The sequence below is a fragment of the Sprattus sprattus genome (assembly GCF_963457725.1).
Source record: "Sprattus sprattus genome assembly, chromosome: 15".
In the NCBI taxonomy this organism is placed as follows: Eukaryota; Metazoa; Chordata; class Actinopteri; order Clupeiformes; family Clupeidae; genus Sprattus; species Sprattus sprattus.
The window spans coordinates 17,267,846-17,288,793 of record NC_137913.1 but is presented as its reverse complement, the minus strand read 5'-3'; the positions used below and the strand labels follow the sequence as shown (position 1 = coordinate 17,288,793).

The 20,948-nt window shown below is 44.0% G+C and overlaps 2 protein-coding genes across 2 annotated transcripts; one reads left to right on the top strand and one right to left on the bottom strand.

Annotated features, from left to right (window-relative positions):
• Positions 1-70: 70 nt before the first annotated feature.
• On the bottom strand, positions 71-7,198 carry anapc5 (anaphase promoting complex subunit 5). The gene is made up of 17 exons (XM_080852357.1): positions 6,779-7,198; positions 6,545-6,624; positions 6,162-6,265; positions 5,736-5,991; positions 5,446-5,506; positions 5,212-5,313; positions 4,691-4,881; positions 4,176-4,257; positions 3,950-4,042; positions 3,483-3,664; positions 2,381-2,516; positions 2,126-2,200; positions 1,842-1,963; positions 1,624-1,731; positions 1,364-1,511; positions 1,003-1,162; positions 71-479 (listed from the first exon to the last, which is right to left on the bottom strand). Exons 1-17 carry the CDS (start codon positions 6,977-6,979, stop codon positions 268-270), a joined length of 2,313 nt encoding a protein of 770 aa, XP_080708483.1. The 5' UTR covers positions 6,980-7,198; the 3' UTR covers positions 71-267.
• Positions 7,199-8,227: 1,029 nt separating this feature from the next.
• rnf34a (ring finger protein 34a) lies at positions 8,228-20,695 on the top strand. The gene is made up of 7 exons (XM_080852138.1): positions 8,228-8,350; positions 9,576-9,794; positions 11,226-11,636; positions 12,303-12,365; positions 13,576-13,777; positions 14,222-14,251; positions 16,917-20,695. Exons 1-7 carry the CDS (start codon positions 8,345-8,347, stop codon positions 17,102-17,104), a joined length of 1,119 nt encoding a protein of 372 aa, XP_080708264.1. The 5' UTR covers positions 8,228-8,344; the 3' UTR covers positions 17,105-20,695.
• The last annotated feature ends 253 nt before the right edge of the window (positions 20,696-20,948 follow it).

The window sequence follows — 20,948 nt, the reverse complement described above, 5'->3', positions numbered from 1 at the left end:
TTTTTTTAAAGAAGAGATATCAGTGACTCAATGTTCTTAATAGTTTATAATAACAACAGTGTGTGTCAACAGAATCGCTGTTCTTGCCTTTTTCAACAGCAATGACATGCTCTTAGATCACCTCAAAACCACTTAAATTACTTTGTAAAAAGTGGAAATAGTGGCAAGACTGTAAATGCATCCCTTCCAAACCCCATCTCCACAATAATAATAATAAAAAAAGAACACACACACAGATATGTTCTAACACCCCCGTCCTCTTGCAGCCTAAATGTGGGTCATGACCGTTGCCCCTGAAAGTGGGAGCTCCAGGTCCAGCAGACGGAAGAGCATGGCAAATTTGTTGCGCTGGGCAGTGTGGCCCAGGGCGTGGTGCAGACGGGCCTGGAGGTAGTAGACGTCCCGCAGACGCTCGCTGCAGTCTAGGCGAGAGAAGTAGACCGTGGCCTCGTCCAGGGTCTCCACTGCCTGTGCCAAAGCTAAGACATGCAAAGATGAAGATGAAGATAAACACAAAGGCTTCAGAAACATTTTGAATCACAAATCACATGCTTAAGATAATCCTAACAATCAACAGTCATCCAAACTGTCAAGCAATCATCAGGAACCTAAGTTGACCAAGGGTTCTCTCCCCTGCTCCTGCTCCATCTTTCCTGCTTGGTAGACCTGCCTGAGCTCATCAGTGGCACTCTTTATGATCTTAACACCTAACCTCCTTTAGTTCACCAAGAGCATTTTGATTATACTGATTTTAATCAAGTGTGCTCAAGAATGGAAATAAATAACAAATCTCTCAGTGCAGTGGGGACACAGGAGAAGGATTGAGATTCCATGAACTACACTGGTCAGGTCCAAACTCTTGATGACTGAAGCCAACGGTCCGTAGGACATGATAACAATAAAATAAAATAAACTTGTATTTATACTGAAACCGTACGGTTCCAAAGACATCGCTCAAGTCAAAGTCTATGAGTACACACTGTTTATTTAAGAGGCTGGTACCTGCTTGCCTGTCCTCTGCTGCAGGCCCAGCCAGGGCCACCTGACAGCGGGCCATAAGCAGCAGGGCACGACCCTTATCCATCAGAGAGCCATGGGCCAGGACAGACTCCAGCACATCCTCCAGGAGACCCAGAGCCTGCTCAGGAGTTCCTAGCATCAGCTGACAGGGCGAGAGATATTTAGGGACATGGTGTACAGTACATCTGAACATGGTTTGTAAAGCAGTGCTTTGCATCAGGTAATTTACTTGCATTGTGGTAGAACAAGTTCAAGGGCCAGGCCCTAGTCTGTGTGTGTGTATGAGTGTGTGCATATACATACGTCTGTGTGTGTGTACAGTCTGTGTGAAGAGAATGCGTACCTGTGTGAAAGCCAGGTGAAGTACTGTCTCAGAGGCCAGGCTCTGCAAGTTGTGTTGGCGGGAGTGACTAAGTGCTTGCAGGAGGAGGGGAAGGGCTGTGGAAAAACCACAGGAGTCCCAGTGCAGCTCAGCCGTGGCCAGCAGCACCCTACACACACATACACTTCACATGTAAACCATACTTTGACTATGCTAATGGCAGCAGTTCCAGAGTCATGGGTCTTCAGCCAGTACAGTGGTATAACACAGTGCATATTCACCTGATGGTCATCTCAGTACTCTTGCTCTTCTCACAGAGCTGTTGAAGTCTCTGCAGGATCTTTGAGGCTTCAGATGTCTGATTCAGTGCTTTCAGTAGCAGGGCCTTCCTGCAAGGTGCACATATGTATGCATTTCAATACAATATGCGCACACACACACACACCTCCTCAAACTCTTACACAGCTTAACAGATGCCGTTACAGAGAAGAGCCCTTACCTGTACAGTCCATCAGTTGTGTTTAGAGCAGCGATTGCTGTGACGTGAGGCTCTGCCAGGTGGTATTTCCCATCATTCATTGCTCTCTCAAACTGAATTTTCAGGTCGCAGAGCATCCATAGCTGAATGGGTGGAAATTAAAAGTGTTTCCATTACACCCAATACAGCTGCTGTTTATGGTATTTCCATTACAAAGCCTATGAGTGACCAGGCCTGGGAACAGTTTTTCGGTACATGATCTGGATTTCGGTACACATCTGCCTTCAGCTGTGGATGTCACTCACCTTGGCGTGTTGTGTGTGAGGAGGAAACTGCTGCTTCAGGTGTGTCATGAGGTCACTGACAGCGCCATAGAGACCCTACCACAACACAAGACAGAAAAGCATTTGAAATGCAGGTCCTCATGTTCACATCACACAGGACGGAGACAATCATATAGTAGTCATATAGACCTTAGCATGATAACAAAGCACAACTCCATCTATAGAATGCCATCAAATTGTGCACCATCAGAGACGGGACCAAGACAGGCGATATACCTGCTCGGCGTGCAGCTCAGCCAGGTGGCAGAGAGCCACGGCGAAGGCCTCCGTGTTGTTCTGCTGAACACCGAAGTTCACCGGCTCCAGGCTGTTCATGTTCAGCAGCAGCTGGGCCTGCTGCCAGGCCATTGTGCTGCCGAGATAAAGAAACACGGATTTATGTTACTGTAGTAGTATGTTAGTATGTAGTATGTTAGACTACAGGAGGTGAGCCTGTCAGTCCCCCTCTGACAAAAGGTACACATTTGTATGTGTCAGCAGCAGTCGTTTCAGGTGTTTGAAGCTGGGCAAGGTCACATATGACCTCTATCACTCATCCATGTAAGAAGAGATCTATCGTAAACCGACCTATTAACACCCTCACGCGGGTACACGTTACTTAATATTGATTTCGTTGTCAACCAGGATGACGGATTTTAAACAACATACGCTCCTGCCCAAAAGGGGTATTTAAATTGTACGTGTGCAAAACATTACAGTTGTACAGCGTAATTAAGTGTAATTAAGTGTAGATAGGCATTTATTTCTGTGTGTATAAACTGTCATGGAACGAACTGAACTAATTTGATTTTGCAACGAGAACTTGTAAGGATCATACAGTTTTCAACAGACACCTCTCTCCCTCTTTAAATTGAGGTTTACCCGCTTATCGCAGCGACGACAGCTGACGACCGTGTTAGGAGATGTTCACGAGAGATTACGGATTCTGATAGAGATCATACTTGATCATATCGGTAATGTTTTGCTAATCTCCTTACACCACACGTATCACAGGTAAATCACGAAAGGGTGTGAATAGACAAAACCTTGTGTATCAGCTAATTTTGCGTGTTGGTCTACACAACAGGATAAAACCGAAAACACGTTTCAGTTGAAGTCACTAGTCGTAATCTCGACACCCGCCGCTACTGATATATGTAAAATTGATTGATTAAAGATTTTTCTATCTATTAAGGTTTATAACGGTTTGTCACTTTTTTAATAGCTGGGGCGTGTATAGGTGTGTTTACGATAGTATAGATGTTTTCACAACAAATACACAAACAACAATACACCTATCTACCAATTTTTTACCAACCATAGTTTTTGCCTCCCTCACCTTTTGCCATACATCCTCCAGATAGATGTGGTCTGGCCTATGCTGATCTCTATGAGCTCAGAGAGACTCTGCTTCCAGTGCACCATGTCTGTGCACCGCAAGGCGTCCAGCAGCTTGTTGGCAGTCATGCCCTGTGTTGCCCCCCGCTGAACCAACGACTGAATGCCCAAAGAGGCCAAGTACTGGAGGAAATGGACGGTATGATGAAAATAACAAAACTTATTTTCATATCCATTATAGTCATACAGCTCATGATCAACATTATCACCTTAAGACCAATCTTTAACAAACATTATTATAATTTCTGCTCTCGAATATAAAATCAAAGAACTAAGGCCAGTAGCAGAGCAATAACAGTTTAGGCTACTCTGCAGTTAGACAGAGTTCTATCCTTTAAGTCTTTAATTTATAAATATAGATGTTAAGGATCACATAGTTAAAACCAAAATATAAGGCAAATCAGTTACCGGGAGACAAAAGTGGGAGGCCATTTTGACAGAGTCCACTGTGAGCACCACGCTATCTGATCCTCTCATGTGCTCCACTGTATAAAGCCAACTCTGAAAGGAGAATAAGAACAGTGTTGAAGGACTGGTACACACAAGATCACATACCGTAGTATACCACCAATTAACTGCAATAGCATTACATTACACAAGTTATAAAATACAACAGGAAACCAAGTGTCCCTACCAAGCAGTGTTGAAGACACACATGATCATTGGCTTCTTGAGCAATGCGGATGGCTTCTTGCAGGGCCAGGTCTGCCTGCTGACTGCAGTTTTAAAACAGATAGCAAACGTCAATACCCCCTTATGCTCAACACAACCTTAAGGTATTACCATAGACATTAAGCCACTTTTTAGGCGTTTCTGGTCTTGGAGGTATGGCTAAATTAGAGGGCCCTTCATGCTAAAACAGACAGTGCTAGCGAGAGTGGCAAGGGAGAAAGAGGGTGTGTTTCTGGATTGCAAATTAAGTGATTTATAACAATATGGGATACTCCCACAATGACTCAGTATTTCAATCCAGCCTACTAAGGGATGCAATTTTAGTGACAGGGTGGCTTTCAAAACACAGAGACCAAAGAATGATAAAACACAAAGTCTGGGCCATGCTCGGAGAAGATCACAAAATAACAACAAATCCTGGATCCTATCAAGCAAGGAGCCACAAGACAAAGAAAGTAAACGATCCGAGCTGCTCACTAGTGTCCAAAGCGGCAGTGCAGAGTGGCCAGGTTGAGGATGGCGTAACGTAGGCTGCGCCCGTAGCCCTCGTCCCCGTTGCTCTTGCTTTCTCCCCCAGACAGGATGAGCCGGTCGAAGTAGTGCAGCAGACTGTGTGTGGCGATGTAGATGTCCTGCACACGCATGCTGTTCAGGTAGCTCAGGTAATGCTGCGGAAACAGACAGGACACCGCTGAGAAAGGTGATATAGAGGAGAAAGGTGATATAGACAATCACAAAAACAGGTTTCTGTGCTGACTTTTGAGCCTAAGTACAAATACGAACCAGCTAGAGTTGTGTTCCCCACTTCTAACATGATTTAACATCCAACAAGTTGCTAATACTTTGGGGACAGGAGGATAGGTTATATATTTGCAAACTAAACATCAAGACATGCACTGACAAAATAGCAAATCTGACAAAAAATTAAAAGTGAATTTGACTAATATAGTTTTAATCAGTCTGTTCTGGCTCAAGAGTGAGGCTATTAGGAGTCATACAGCCTCAGCAAAGTCTGGGTTGAACTTCAGGATGTTGTTCAGTTCATTCTGCAGGACGGCTGGTGTCATTGCCTTGTTCTCGTCATTCTTCAACAGGTACGCCTGCACAATTAACAGGGAAAATGTGTCTCTTATTTCAAAAACGTTGTATGAAAACTAGCTTGCACTAACCTCACCATAACACCATATCGTTCACATATCAACACTTATTTGTGTTTACATAATTTCACAGACCTGTCTGGCAAAGAAGTACTCGGCTTGCTTCTGAGAAAGCGGACCAGTGGTATCATGGCCACTGTGAATACAAAGCGTCAACCATTGCAAAACAAGTGAAAATCATTTTCATGTCAACCACGCAAAGGAGAAGCTAATACTCCCAGTCACACAAATGCTACCAGAGCCAGTTAAAGTTCAAGGAGGGCTGCAAGTGCCAAATCATTTACATGACCCGAACATATGGGTGTTTTATCGATTTCAGACCCTAAGTAAGCACAAATGCTCGGACACAGACATGCAATCCTTACCACAACTCAGACTGGTGCAGTGGACCAGCATCTGGTTCCTCCCTGTCCATGCCGTCCACCTGGTCCACTGAGGTGTCCTCTGTGCTGGTCAGCTCCATGTCCTCATTGGCACTGGAAGCAAGCTCAGCTTGGGGCCCAGAGCTGGGTGTTGTCCACCGGTCCTTGTTGCAGTACTGCTGCAGGGACTTGTACAGTTTAAACACCTGGCTGAATGACAGCTTGTTATAGGCCAAGAGCATGTGCCGCATGAACAAACCTGTAGGTGAGGAGGGAAAGAGGGAGACTTGAAACCAACCGCAAAGTCATCCATTTCTTGAAAGCAGTTACACTTTTACTAGCAATAAATAATGACCATTGTTTGAGCCAAATGATATTCAGTTATGAGTGGCTGTACCATCAACCGTCCTAATGTTAATTGGCACTCACCAACAACACTGGTCTTGTACACCTCTGAGTCACTGAAGGGGTTCGGCAAAGTGGAGAAGAAATGTTCCATGTCTTTCAGCTCGCCATCTGCCATCTGATACAGCCTAGGAGAAAGGAAGACAAATTAAAGCAGGACGGCTAGAGAAAGAGTAAAGCTCAGCAAGAGCAGATCCTCTGGAGCAGCACAACTAAGCATCCAACTAAAGCAAGGCTGAAGGTTCAGGATAAAACCTCTTTCTGCACAAATGCATACCCTATGGAAATGAATGTGGAGATAATTTAAAGATGTCCTAAAAAAATACAACTATAATGTTAACACCTCACCTCACTATAAACGTCCCGAGTGAAATGTAACGTTTAAAAACATGATGCATGTCTCTTACCTGCATCTGAGCTCGAAACTTGTTTCAGGGCAACACAATTCCACAATCATCAGAAACTGTTTTAGAGTAAGGTCGGGGCCCTAAGAGAAATGCATTTTTAAAATCGAGTCAGGATATGATGTAAACGTAAAATAAATCGATTAATTAGCCTAATCTGGCAAGGCCACACCACAAATTAGATGCATCAAGTCTGAAACGGACATAGTCCTGAAAGATAAGTTAGCTAGCGGATACCTGCTGCAATGGAAGGATGAGTTTATTCAAGCGTCTTCGCTCCAGGAGTGCCATTGGTTTTGAAGTGATCATTTCGTAAAGTAAAGCCAAAACTGAGATTTTATATGGGGTCACCCAATCCTTTATTCCAAATATGTTGGCGTGGACTACCCCATTGGTCATCATGGGGTTAAAATATAAACTCTCGTGTACACTGGCCATTGTGATAGCAAAAACTGTGTAATAATATTCCGGAAAACAAAACCCTGGGCAAATATTAACGTTAACTTTAATAGTATGTACCACAACTGTTTAACGTTTCCCCGGGTAACATTTTACAGCCGTGACAAGCCTTCTCTATGGCCCATTAGCCTGCTTACCAACTAGCTAGCTAGGTATGCTAAGAGTAACGGTGAACTGAGCAAATCGAGTCAATTACAAGTCTCTTCAGATTCGTCTATTTTACACCTTCCATTATGTAAAATGCGACGATATAATGCAGTATCAACCCGAACTGTACATCGTACAGCTGTATACCTAGGTCATACAATAGGCGTAATCACTCGCAACTTCGCGTTCTCTTCAGCGCGTCAACACTTCAAATTCGCCTCCACTTCCGGTGTAGGTCGCAGTGCAGAGCGTAGAATACCGATTGATTGACTAGCTGAAACGACTCGATCAGAATCGTAATAAGATCCCATTGTCAGATCAAAGGGCAAACTAATTATAACAAATATAATTGCTGTTCAGAGATATTTACATAACCACTGGAATGTTTAATTGTTTATTTGAATAGTTTTACGAGTTTAGCCTTGACAAAATATAAACTTACTATTAACAACATTATTTTTTACAGGCATCCACAGCAGGGCACTCCTTTGACTTCACTATGACAGATCATCACTATTGGTCTACCAATTTTAATGTCCAGCGAATATCCGTATGTCTGTATTTGTGAATGTAACATTTCAAAGGGAGTGGGTCTCTTGTTGGAACTCATGGTTTGGTAGCATGACAACTTGGTCTGAGACCATTTAGGAGAATGAAATCACATTTCAGATCCTGTGACATTGTAAACCGTATTGGTTTGTATTGGTTTGGGCATCCATGTGGGAGCAGCTTAGTTTGATGTTCAAATCTGTTGTTGTCAACTTCACTGTAAAACTACACCCATGTCAGAGTAGTGATTTACTGACACAGTTTTTCAAGTTTGAATATGGAGTAGTTTAAGGTTGATGATCATCCGTAGACCACACATGTCATGGGATTTATAATACGATGCACTGCATTACACATTGTGATCATTCATTGATGAAGCCAGCAGAACGTTAGCGATGCAAACACTCATTCCTCCGCAAAACTGAACGTGATGATCATTGGCCACTAAATATAGTGGCACTCCAGGGGTAGCTGTGATTGGGTAAACGCGCATCCATAATGTTTTGCTAGCATCACTGCCACAGTGGGAGTCTCTGTAGAAGAAGACGTAACGCCAGCACAGTTGACGTAGTGGTGGCCCGTGGTGCTCTTGCAATGATCACCACATCTATTTATCTTGGTGATTACAACTAGCCAGTTGGAGTTGCTATGAAGGTAGCTATGCATTTCACCCTAAGTCTACTCGTTGTTTAAACATGACTTTTGTGTCCTTCCTGTGGTTATGTTTATTACATAGCTTACGTTAGTTGGTTAGCTAAGTGTCTAGTTAGCCTAATCTATTAGCCAGCCTCTGACTAACCCGACTATTGTTTTTCTAGTTATTTAGGGTTTGTATCATCATATAACGGCTGTGCTTTATAGATTAAATCGCAGGAGATGCATTTGAAATATAAGTTTATTGACACCGTTATGTAACGGTACTGGTCTGGCTACTGGTTAGGTTAGAATTTCATGATTCACTGCACAGCCTGAACAGTGTTTTTTCTACTAGCCTACAATAGCTTATGTTGGTCGCTGTACAATCATGGGCATAATTGGAAGAGCATGCAGTTCTTTCGTGTCTAGTAGATCAGATCAGATCATTGTCAGTGTGTAATCATTCAGATATGTACTTATTAGCATTAGCCAGTCAAGAGTACACAATTGCATTAGAGGTAACAGGTAGATGGGCTAGATAGAGAGACTGTTCGTGTAGCCAGGAGACGTTTTATTTCCATACGTTTGGAGAGCTTTGTATCGATTGCCGTAGGGCCTCCTTAATGTCCCGTAATGTTATTCCACACACTTAGCCGTCAAACCAGGCAACCCATCGTTTATTCTTAGCCTACTCCATGGGTTCTCTGTTGATTGGACCGCAATGACCGCCGTTATAGCTCAGCACAATCCCTCACTCTTACTCACTCTCCCTCTACGCTCTAATGTGATACACGCAGTCAATGAGATCTATTTGGCCGGCCGTTTCTGTTGAAAATACGACAACACAGCTGTTCAGATAACTCCTTAACCAAACACAGGATGCAGCTTTGATTTACGTCTTAGGGTCATACTTTAGTCCGTGATGTAATGGGGAGACAACATGCCCTGATAATTGTTAAAAGACTAGACTGAACGCCCACAGCTAGTCAAGATGTGATCTTGGTATGTCCCTAGCCATATGAGTGAATGAGGGAAAGACTCTTTCAGCAGAGGGATATGTATTATATTGTCATTCATGTGTTATGAACTAGGTTAAGATAGTATTCATGTGTGTGTTTATATTTGTGCAGATGTAGTAGGCCCCCTATGTGTATTAATGTGTATGTTGTGCATGGAGGTTTGATGTGTATAATCATGTATGTTTGGGTACACATGTATCTAATGCGTGTTCCTCTAATGCCAGGCGGGGGCCTCATCCATGTGGGCATCATGCTGTGGTCTGTTGAATGAGGTGATGGGCACAGGTGCGGTCCGAGGGCAGCAGACGGGGTTCGGGACCGGTGCAGGCCCCTTCCGGTTTGCCCCCAGTGCTGGATACTCCACATATCCCCCCACCAGCTCAGGGAGCCCCAGCCTGGTGTGCAAGGCCTGCGGGCAGGCTTTCTCCGTTTTCAGAAGGAAGGTGAGGGCTGAGGGATGGCTGGAGGAGGGTTGCCAGATTAACTTGTAACAGCGTTCAACAGGTTCACAGAGCCCAGGACTGGCACAGGTTCTCCCACATTTAGAGGTTCAGAAAGTAAAGGTCCTATCAATCTTTTGCTCCACCCATGTCTTGATATTTCTTCTATTCTATTCTGATTTCTTCAGGTAGACTAAAAACGAATATACTGTACATTTAAAATACATAATAAGGTAATCTAAACACACACACACACACACACACACACGCACGCACACATGCATACACATGCAGAGCTTTACAAACTCAAATGTATGTTTGGGTCAGTACTGTTCTGATGAGTCATCCCCTATGTGGCCCTCTGACTTCCAGGGCAAGAAAGACTAAATACAGATGGTTACATCACTGGTATGGGGAGCCACAGAGAGAAAGAGAGAGAGGAGGGAGTAGGAATGGGGGGTGGGGTGGGGGCAGAACAGTGTGTGATGGGGCAGAACATTTGTCAGAGAAATAGGAAAGGGGACAACAGGGAGGCAGCAGAGAGAGAGAGGAAGGCATGAAAGAGGAGCAGAAAAAAGGGAGGACTGTTCAGACAAAGTGCTCTTGCTTCTTCTTGACCTTCAAGCCAGGCCAAAGCCACATCATGTGACCTTAGAGACCCATACTGATTGGTGGTGATCACAAAGGCGTTGATGGCAGGGGAGCTGTATTTTTTTGTTGTTGTTGGAAGAGGCTGTAAGAATGTCCTGATTCTTTCAAAAGCTTTGCAGGATGCCTAATGTGGTGGGTATGGGGTGAAAATATAGTTTAGAAAACTAGCAGGGTTATTATCATGCTTCTGTTGACCCTTTTAAGCTCCTCTGAAAGGTAAACTAAGAAAGATTGCTCTTTTTAGCAAGGGTGCTTCACCCATTCTTCCATGCCAGCCACAAATTGCTCCCAATTGATGTGTTCTGTTGGAGAGGCAAGTGTCAGAGACATGGTTGAGCTGCTTTATACGTGCACATTATTAAAGATGATTCATTTTAGCATACCTGCATGTCTTGGATGTCTCTTATTTTGAATAATCCCTCCCTGTCTGTCTTTTCCTGCCCCTTTGTACCCTCCTTTCCTTTTCTTACTCCTCTCTTAATTCTTGCCCTTTTTACCCGGCTTTATCTCTCACTTTGGCTTTTCTTTATTACTTTCTTCCCTCCTTCTACCTCTTTCTCTCCTTCTTCTTCTTTCTAACCCTGACTTTGCTCTCCTTCTCACCATGCCTCCCTTGGTTCTTCCTTTTCTTCTGTATCATTCCCCATCTCTCTCTCCCTCTCTTTCTCTCTCTTCTTCCCTTCCAACCCCTTTCCTTTTGTTTCTCTCTTCCTTTTTCTCTTTCTCTCTCCATCTGTCCCCCCTCTCTCTTTCTTTCTCTCTTTTTCTCTCTCTTCTCTGTAGTACATGTGCTGCGACTGCAAGAAGAGCTTCTGCTCGCTGTGCTCCGTGCTGCAGGACAACCTGCGGCGCTGCACCACCTGCGACCTGCTCAGGGCCACAGCCTTCCAGCGGCCACTGCTCATGCGGCTGCGCGTCAAGGACCTGCGCCAGTACCTGCTGCTGCGCAACATCCCCACCGACACCTGTCGCGAGAAGGAGGACTTGGTGGACCTGGTCATGGTCCACCAGGGCGCCGAGAGTGACGACGGTGACGAGGAGCCCGACACACCCACGCTGCAGTCTCGCCCGCTCTACGAGCCGCCACCCTCCGCCCTGGAGCCCCCCATTTCCTCTCCCCCCGAGATCTCCCCCGTCAATGCATCTCAGGGAGAAGCCATCAGCAGGAGCAATAGCTCAGGGTCCACCAATCAGGTACGAGGGCTGACGGATTGCCCTGACTGCTGCTTTGTTTTTCTTGAATCCTATTGGCCTCTTGAGATGTCACTCTGCTCCTCTATATAGGCATTTTCACCCAGTTATATCACCCGACCTTTCAAGTCCTCCTAGTTAAACACACTTTCTCTGTCTTGCTGTGCCCTGTTGCTACGTTACTCTTTCCAAGCCTTTCACCACTCTCTGACTTTCCTACCTGACGGTGCATTTTATAACTTCAAATCTAACCAGTAAAATAGCTTGATGCCGACACTAGAGCTTGTTCAGACATCTGTTCTCATTCATCATTTCTGAGGGCCACTTGGAACATCTCTGTCTGCATCCGTTTCTCATACTCAGGATCCTTAGTGCCCCAGGTGCCACCTGTTTGAAGTATGAAGGGCTCACGCTCAGGGCTCTTCTGTTGAATGGAAGGAGGAGGCTGAGTTTGTCAATGACTCACAACAGGGAGCGTGTAATCCACTGCTAAGCTGTTCTAATAGGCTTGGCCTCAGCTGTTGAGGAATTCATTGCTACCTGTGCTGCAGTCATAAATCATTTGATTGTGCATGTGTTTGTGTGTGTGTGGGCATGTGTGGGTGGCGTGTGTGTGTGTGTGTGTGTGTGTGTGTGTGTGTGTGTGTGTGTGTGTGTTCCACTCCACAGGACATAGGTGATGCCACCTCCCTGTCTCTCCTTAACCTGGAGCCTACTGACCACACCCCCGAGGTGAGTCATGGCACACTGAAGCACACCCTTCTAAGTATAGCGATAGCGCTAAAAGCGAACCAGTGTCATTGTAGTCTGTGAGGGTATTACAAGGAGGTGGTTCAGTGAAAAACATGGGTAAGTTAACTTGGAGTAAGTCGTAAACCTCCTATAAGAACAACCCTATGGCTTTGTTTTGGAATCAGAATTAAACCATCTGGCTTTTTTACAAGGAGGTTTACCACTTTCATTTGCCATTAAATTTGAGCAATTAGCTGTTTTCCCCACCTGATTTGACTCCAAAAAATAAGGTGTGGGTTGTTTTCCTTTGTATGACCCACACAAGCGTACACATACACTCACTTTGATTTAAGTCTTAGGGTCATACTATAGTCTGTGATGTAATGTGGAAAGAACATGCCATGGTTATTGTTTAAAGACTAGACTGAACCCCCACAGCTAATGAAGGTTTAATCTTGGGATGTCCCACTTACATTCGTGAAAATGAAATTTGGCTAAATGAAATGGGAATCGGTGCATGTTTCCATCAGCAGTGCTACGCGAATACAATTTGGACACGCTCCTAATCTAGGAAGGAGTTGTGAACAGCTGTGGTATTAAAACGTAAGGATGGAAACAACCTGATAAAGTGGCAACAAATGCGAAATGATGTGAATAAACCATCAGGTTTCCATCAGCCTTAGTCACGTTATACCCTGCATGAATAGCGAACTAATCCACCCTTTCTAGCTAAACTAATTTATGACCACGGTAGAATATTTAATGCAAATTTCAAATGTTTCCAGTCAGGATTTCTTACTCGAATGGTCAAAATGTGCATTAAAAAGTTGGATGGAAACCCAGCTAGTAATGTATAGTAATAGTCAGGGTTATAATGTAGCCTCTCCTCTTGTTTAAGCCATTGGGGTTTGCGATTTCATACAGGAGCCAGGAATAATAGCAATATAGCTAGTACTATATCCTTGCTAAAATCTGTCTTTGAACCCATATGTCACCTCATTGAATGTAGACAGTAATAATAATATGTACATATTTATTAAAATTTTCCAATGGTCAATAATTTGATCCAATAAAAATATATTTTTATAACATTCATATTTACTGCAGTATAGCTTCTCACAAGATCCTTTTGAAAGAGCTTATGATGTGTGCCATGTCTTGTCGAATCCGCTCGCTCAGGTGTGTATTTGTTTCTCTCCGGGGTGGTCAGGTGAGTCCGCAGACACGCCGGCGTGCACGGGCCTCACTCTCGGACCTGTCTTCCCTGGAGGACGTGGAGCGGCTGACCGTGCGGCAGCTCAAGGAGATCCTGGTGCGCAACTTCGTCAGCTTCTCGGGCTGCTGTGAGAAGTGGGAGTTGGTGGAGCGTGTACGGAGGCTGTACCGCGAGAACGAGGAGAACCGCAAGTCCAGTGAGCATCACAACCGCACACACACACACACACACACACACTCACACACACAAAGAAAACTCAAAGTGCAAAACAAAAGAAGTAGCTGGAGCACTGAAGGGAGTGTTATATGGGATTGGTTGTGGAGTTAAACTATCAATAGTCTTTCCCCAACATCAAGGACCACACCTTTAACAGGGACAGACAAGTTTAACAAAAATAGTTCAGTGAACACTGCCAGTGTACACCAAAACGCAAACACACACACACACACACACACACACACACACACACACACACACACACACACACACACACACAGACTTACACAAACACACACACAAACACACACACACACACACACAAACAGGGATGCATGCATAAACTTGAGCTGAAGCGGTAAGAGCTTTCTCTTTAACCCATTCAACAAGTTTTCTCTTACACTTATATGTGCTCTGTTTACAGTGGAAAACGTGAACAGTGCCATCACTGCCGGTAAGATCGCTCTTTCTCTTACACACTCACAAATCCTTTTGCTTTTTACTTTTATGCACAACCTTTTAAAATAGAAACATCTGAGAATACCACTGCAATGTATGAAGCCATCTATCCATCTCAGTTTGTCTTTGTTTTCTTATGGGACCATACTGGACTATCTCCAGAGAGCCCATGTCTTAGGAGCACGTGTCTGCCACAGCAGAACAGAAAACGGCAATCTGCCATTGTCAGTCATGTGCTCGTAGGTCTTTTTATACCTTGATGGGGTTTCCCTCATCAGTGTCGCTTTGAGTGAACTGCAAGTCTTTCGTTTTGTCTGTGTGGTTATGGTCACAGTCCGTGTTGTATACGTGTGCCCTTGGCAGTTCACTCAAAGTTCGATGCACTAGTGTCTAATAGCTTGTGTTTTGCTCCTCCCACCGAAGTGGTTGCCTATCCCCCGCCAATCTGCAATGGTGGAATCGGAGGTAAGGCTAGTGATTGGTGGGTATTACCCTGATCCTCCCACCCCTGCTCGTGTCCACACCCACCGATGACTCAAGTGCTGTTTGTGACACCATCTCAATCCTATTTGCTCACCGTCCTGCATGGACTACGGTCAATTGTGGCATATGTGGCATGCCCCCTCCAAGTAATGCATGCTGGGAGGTGTAGTCCTAAGTCAAACCCACCCTCTTCCTCATGCATACCCTTATGGAGTTCTAGGTATCCCATCTCTGTAGAGGTCGAGTGTCACAGTGCTTGAGCCTCGTCATTCTGACTCCTGTCACCCACCCCCTTCCACCCCTTCCCATTATTCTACATTTTCCCAGTTCAGCTTCATCTGCTGGGGGTTGCCATGGTGATGACGCTGCAGCCACCATCTCTTTGTGTATAGTGACGCTAGTGGCATGATCTTCTCCTGCCGAGACCTTGTGAGGAAGCAGTAAATGGTGCATTTAGTCTCAGGCCTCAAACTCAAAGGTGCCACTTGAAAATGAGCTTTGTGTTGGGTAAATTGGTATGACGCATTCACAGTGTTTAGCTGAAAATGGACAAAAGTCAAGAGCTGAATGTTGAATTGCTAAATGGTCATTTCTTTGATGTTGCCGTGGAAACTGGCAAAAGGTGGTAAGGACCATTGACGCCAGCATCTGGTCCTGTAAGTAGCCACAGCAGATCTCTCTAACTAACAAGTCTCCTGGGAGCATCGGACACCTGGAACGACTGGTGCTCCACCAATTTCCTCAAATCTCATGCAGCGCCATTGCTACTGTGTGATTTCTGCAAATTGTTATTACGGAATACAGTCATAAAAAAGAAGCAGTCATAAACATCCATAGAAGATTTGTATGTTGTTTGGAAGATTCGGTATATAATGCAAAAACAATTGCCGTGTCAAACTAGTGGCAACAGAGGTTATCTTTGTTGTTCCTGTGGTATGTTAAAGAATTTGGCAGACAAACACTCTGCCATGTTTTGAATGACTGAGTTTAGTGTGTGTCAGTGTTATTGTGATGAAGCAGCTCTACTCAGCAGTCATTCTGTCTGCTTGTATGCAGCATGTTCTTGAAATGAAGTGGCTTAAACTGCATTCCATAGACCAGCAAGTGAAATGAGAAGGGCTAGTGGCAGTGGTTGGTATGTCAGTATGCAGTAAATATGCAAACTGAAGGGAGTCAAATGTTATTATCATGAGGTTCTAGGGCTGTAACGATACACCTACCTCACGATTCGATTCGTATCACGATTCTTGACCCACGGTTCGATACACCCCACGATATTATTATTATTATTATTTTTATTTTTTTACCTCGCGATTTTTAAAATATATTTTCTAATTCACATTAGAATAAGTATGTGCTATAAAAAAATGAAGAAACAATTTATTACCAAATATTGAGGTTTTTATTACTCAAAGCAATGCTGTTGAAAAACATTCGACAAACTTCGGAACCTGTTATCTATCTGCAGAGCAAATGTCAGGCTCATACAAAAACATTAACGTGAATTAATTGATGCGAATACCTAGCGCGGTCTCTATAGGATTTCCCATATACGTTAGCATTAAGCTAACGTATTTTCTACCACAGTAAAACATGCAATACTATGTGATTGTTTTTAGAAAACGAATGTTACGTGATGAGTACTAAAATGTAGTCTGCATGTCTGCTCAGTTTAGCAGTGCTACCCAAGCAAAGGTTTGAAAAGAACTTCAAGCTTCAGACTTCTATCTGCCAATCAAATGGCATGCAGGCTCATGACAACACGCGCAACCTTTGGGAGCATGAACTGCACTGAGTAAATTTTGCGCAACAATTAACCCCAACGCTGAAGCAAGCAGCCGCCTTTACTAGCGAACCAAACTTTTTGTATCACGTGACCGCTGAGGGCATGTCGCTGTTCTGCCTCCTCGCATCGCGATGCAGGTTCGTGGCCCAGAGTGTCGCGATTTCTTGGTTCGATCCAATATCGTTACAGCCCTATGAGGTTCCATAATTAATTTGAACAGATGCCCTTTGTGAAGATCCAATTCAATTAAACTCCAGAACATAGTTTGGCGGAAGAAAAAAAGGACTTGTGGGAGAAATGGATTTCACAGGAATGGAATCATCAGGTCCTCTACACAACATCTCATAGCATCTCTCTCTCTCTCTCTCTCTCTCTCTGCCTTTCACTTCAGATGGCGTGGTGCAGTCTCTGCTGGTCACTGACGAGAACTTGTGCCGGATCTGCATGGACGCGGTGATCGACTGCGTGCTCCTGGAGTGCGGCCACATGGTCACCTGCACCAAGTGTGGCAAGCGCATGAGCGAGTGCCCCATCTGCAGGCAGTACGTGGTGCGAGCCGTGCACGTCTTCAAGTCCTAACCCACCCAGCAAAGGACCCACTGTTTCTGGGGGGGACGGAAGGACGGACGACACAACAATAACAATAACGACGACAACACACTGAACGTACAGACTTACAAAAGCAAACATGCTCGGCAAACCACTACATGCACACACACTGGACGGCTGTGCCGTTGTTTGGCCGCAGGTCGATCCCTGAGACATCAGAGGCTCCTGTGACCCAGGCGGAACTGTGGAAAGTACCTTGTCTGTGACGCGCTAAAGCATCACTTTTCTTCCAAATACGAACGGTCGGAGCCGGAGACTGTGTCTGTGAGGCCGTGGTTTGCAGTGTGCAGAGTGGTGTGGCATGAACGTTTAGAGGACGTCTTCAACAACGGCTTCTGCAGGCTCTGGGCAAATGCTTGGAGGAGTCAAGAGCTTACCCGCCTGGAGGGATGTGTGTGTGTTTCTATGGGTGGCCTCGCATGTGTAACACTGTGTGAACTCTGCTAACACTGGGGCTAGTTGTGAAAGTGTCTCTTACTTTGTCGTGTTTGTCCATGAAACAGCGGGCATGCAACACGTAACATGATTCAGGTACAGCGGTTGGTTTCAAGGATTCCCATGCCCCGTGTATGTGAATTTAGGTTCTTTCTTTGGTGTCAAACTCCTGTGTTTTGTTTGTTTGTTTGTTTGTTTGTTTGTTTGTTTTTATGCTTTCAGTCAGCTCATCAGTGTCATGGCAGTCTGAGTTTCAATGTGCTGGCAGAAGAGACATTGACGTTGGCCTTGGCTCCGACGTAGTGTAGCCTGTTTAGTGGCGGCAGGCATGTTTGTGGTTGTATGGAAGGGATAGACCAGGGAACATTTGAGGAAGAGGGATTGTTTTAGCAGAGACATGAAGTGTATTTGTGACTTCACCCAAGTGAATTTCTTGGAGGGGATGGAGGGGATTTGGTGCCAATTATCCGTGTGTGTGTGTGTGTGTGTGTGTGTGTGTGTGTGTGTCTGTTTGTGTGTCTACATCTGTACACAGGAAAACTTCATCACACACCATTCCAATTCCAATGCAGCATGCCTCCCAGCAGCAGTCATTGAGCCATCCTCACCTATGCCCCAGTTTTCCCAGTCTAAACGCAAGTGCTAGATCTCAAACACGCTGCCTCAGCAGCAGCGACCCGTTAACCGCTTCTCATAAGAGCTCTAACTGGACTCTTATGTGTCGTAGTCAAGCGGCTGTGTTGACGTTTATTCTTGTGACAGTCCAGACTGACTGGGCAAGACTTCTTAGGCAGATAATCAATTCAAACTAAATGACTGGTCTTTGAAGGTGTTCTATATGCCATTGTTCTGGGTCCAATTCATGAAGAAGACGCCGAAATACTTAAACTGAGAGGGGGATGGAGGATTCTAGATATCATCAGTTGTATCTGATAATGTGCTTAGAAACATGATGCTTTTGGGTGAGGTAGGCTTTAATGGACAAAAGCAGCTATCCAATGGCTGCTTCTCTCATTCCTGCTGTAGAAGTCTGTAAACTGAGACGGCAGATCGGTATTTCAATGTGAACACTCATGATCCAGTTAATAGAGGTTCTCCCTAGGGATTGACTAGACATCACGTTATTCCGGGGATAACATGTCCTGTCCTGATATTCCAGCCCTGATATCGGTGACCAACTCATTTTATGCCATATTTTAAAAACCAACAAGAGATTGCTTGTTTTGTTTTTTTATGCATAATCTATCTTTCAGATGCCAGCATATCCAGTTCGGCAGGAATGTTTTTCTTCCATAACAAATCTTAGTATGGTCATCCGGCACTGTAGTGTGTTTGGAGAAACGCTGACTTGGAGGTCGTGTCCATCCAAGCCACACACAGTATGCAGCTGAGCATGCCGGTTTTCAGCCTCGTTCAGCCTGGATTCCCTTCAGGGATGGAAGTCCTTGCAGTGCATTTGCTGCTCTGTTGTGTCTAAGCACGGCCATTTTGCTAAAAGAGGGGTAGCATTAGGGAGCAGGAGAATGGAAAAGGGGATGTGCGAGTGTGTCTTTCAGTAAAAAAATGTTTGGGTGTGAATCCCCCACACAGCTATTTTAATATCGGTTCTTCTCTGTATGCACGGCCGTGGCAAGCATGAGACGTTATGTAGCATTTTTTAGAGGGTTGTGAATGGCTTCTCAAATGTGTCCTTTCACTTCTAAACATCATTCAACCACTTGTCAAGTCAGGACAGCAATATCTGTGTATGTAGCCTCCTGCTTTGAGGCTGGAGGCAGGTTGGTGGTGGTGGCACACAGATAATGTCCAGATATCAGCACCTCTCCTCTGTCTTCTGTGAATCCCTCATCCCATCATCCGTGTACTTCTCCAGCACTCCATGTTTTCTTTCCAAAGGGAAAGAAATAAGATGTTGTTTTCTTCAATCATTCTTTTTTTTTCATGCATTTATATATCTGTGTTGACACGCACAGAACTAACAAATCAAAGATATATGCAGGTGTGACTGCACATTTCTAACCCACCCAAGTGGTGATTTAAGTGTATTGAGAAACTAAAAAAAATTATAATAATGTGGTATGATTGCATATGGTGTTCCATATAACTAATTATGAGATGTATATATCTATATATTTTAATTTTTGCTTTGAATGTTGAAATATATGACTTGTATTGATTAAAGAAAAAAAAATATATATATGTTTTTTTTTTTTTTAATGGGATTGGGTGATTGAGTTTGCATCATAGTGTACAAGTTGTCTTTGGTTTGCTACAAGCCAGTTAAAAGTGTGGGATGAAAACGAAAACCTGTGTTCTCTAACCAATAGACTGACAGCATGACAACTCACCTGTCACTTTGGTATGTTCAGAAAGGGTATGTATGGTGAACACATCAATGTTTCAATGGGGCCTCGCTTTCAGACTGTCCAAACAGTAAATATTGGGAAATTCTGATGGAACATAACAGAAATGAACAAATTTGACTTGATCCTACACGTAATGAATTATCTTTAAAAGCTGAAATACAAGTATGTCTGTTAATGGTTGAAATGTCAAACCGTTGATGTTGGTTTTTGGTAAACCAGTGACGTCTATGTAGGCGTTTGCTTTAATAATCGGTCCCCTTGGCATTGGTATGTGGAGGAGAAAAAGGCCTTCTGTAAAGGCACAATAACAGAAATAGGGAATTGATCATAACATGCACAAATGCACTACAATATGCATCAAATACACTTCAAGCATAAAATCGGGCAATGTGGTATGATTTCACATGGACCTGGGCCACAGTGCTTTCTCAAAGGGGTGTGCTGACAGCAAGGCAGATGCTTTCTCCGAGGACTCCATTGCCATAATGCTGAGCTTCATGAAGTCGGTAGCTCTTCTAGTTGTGCAATACATGACAGTTCTAATGGTTTAAATACAGTGCAACTGCATTTAGCGCTGTGGATTGTGCTGTAAACTCTGGTGTTTGGCGAAGGGATGAACTCCTGTGCACTTCAAACCACATTCCTGCCGCTGCTGCTATTTCAACGATGTCACATGCAAACGGTTCTAATTGCAGTTACCCTTTGGGAGTTGTGTGTGTGTGTGTGTTTGTTTGGGGAAATTCTGTGTAAGGAATGGCCTATGTATTTTGGAATGTTCAATTGTTTTTTTTTATTTTTTATTTTAGTAATTATATCAAAATAACTTTATGAAAAATAAATACATGACCTTGTCTTAAAAAGTGTGATAATTTTAGTACTTATCCTTAATATTTCACACACTTCTACACCTGTGCAATTTTTCATGGTTAGTGTTTGTCATAAATGGTTTATAATCTGCCGTTCATGTTAAAATTATGTGATTTGAGCAATATGTGTTTTCCCCAAAACATCTG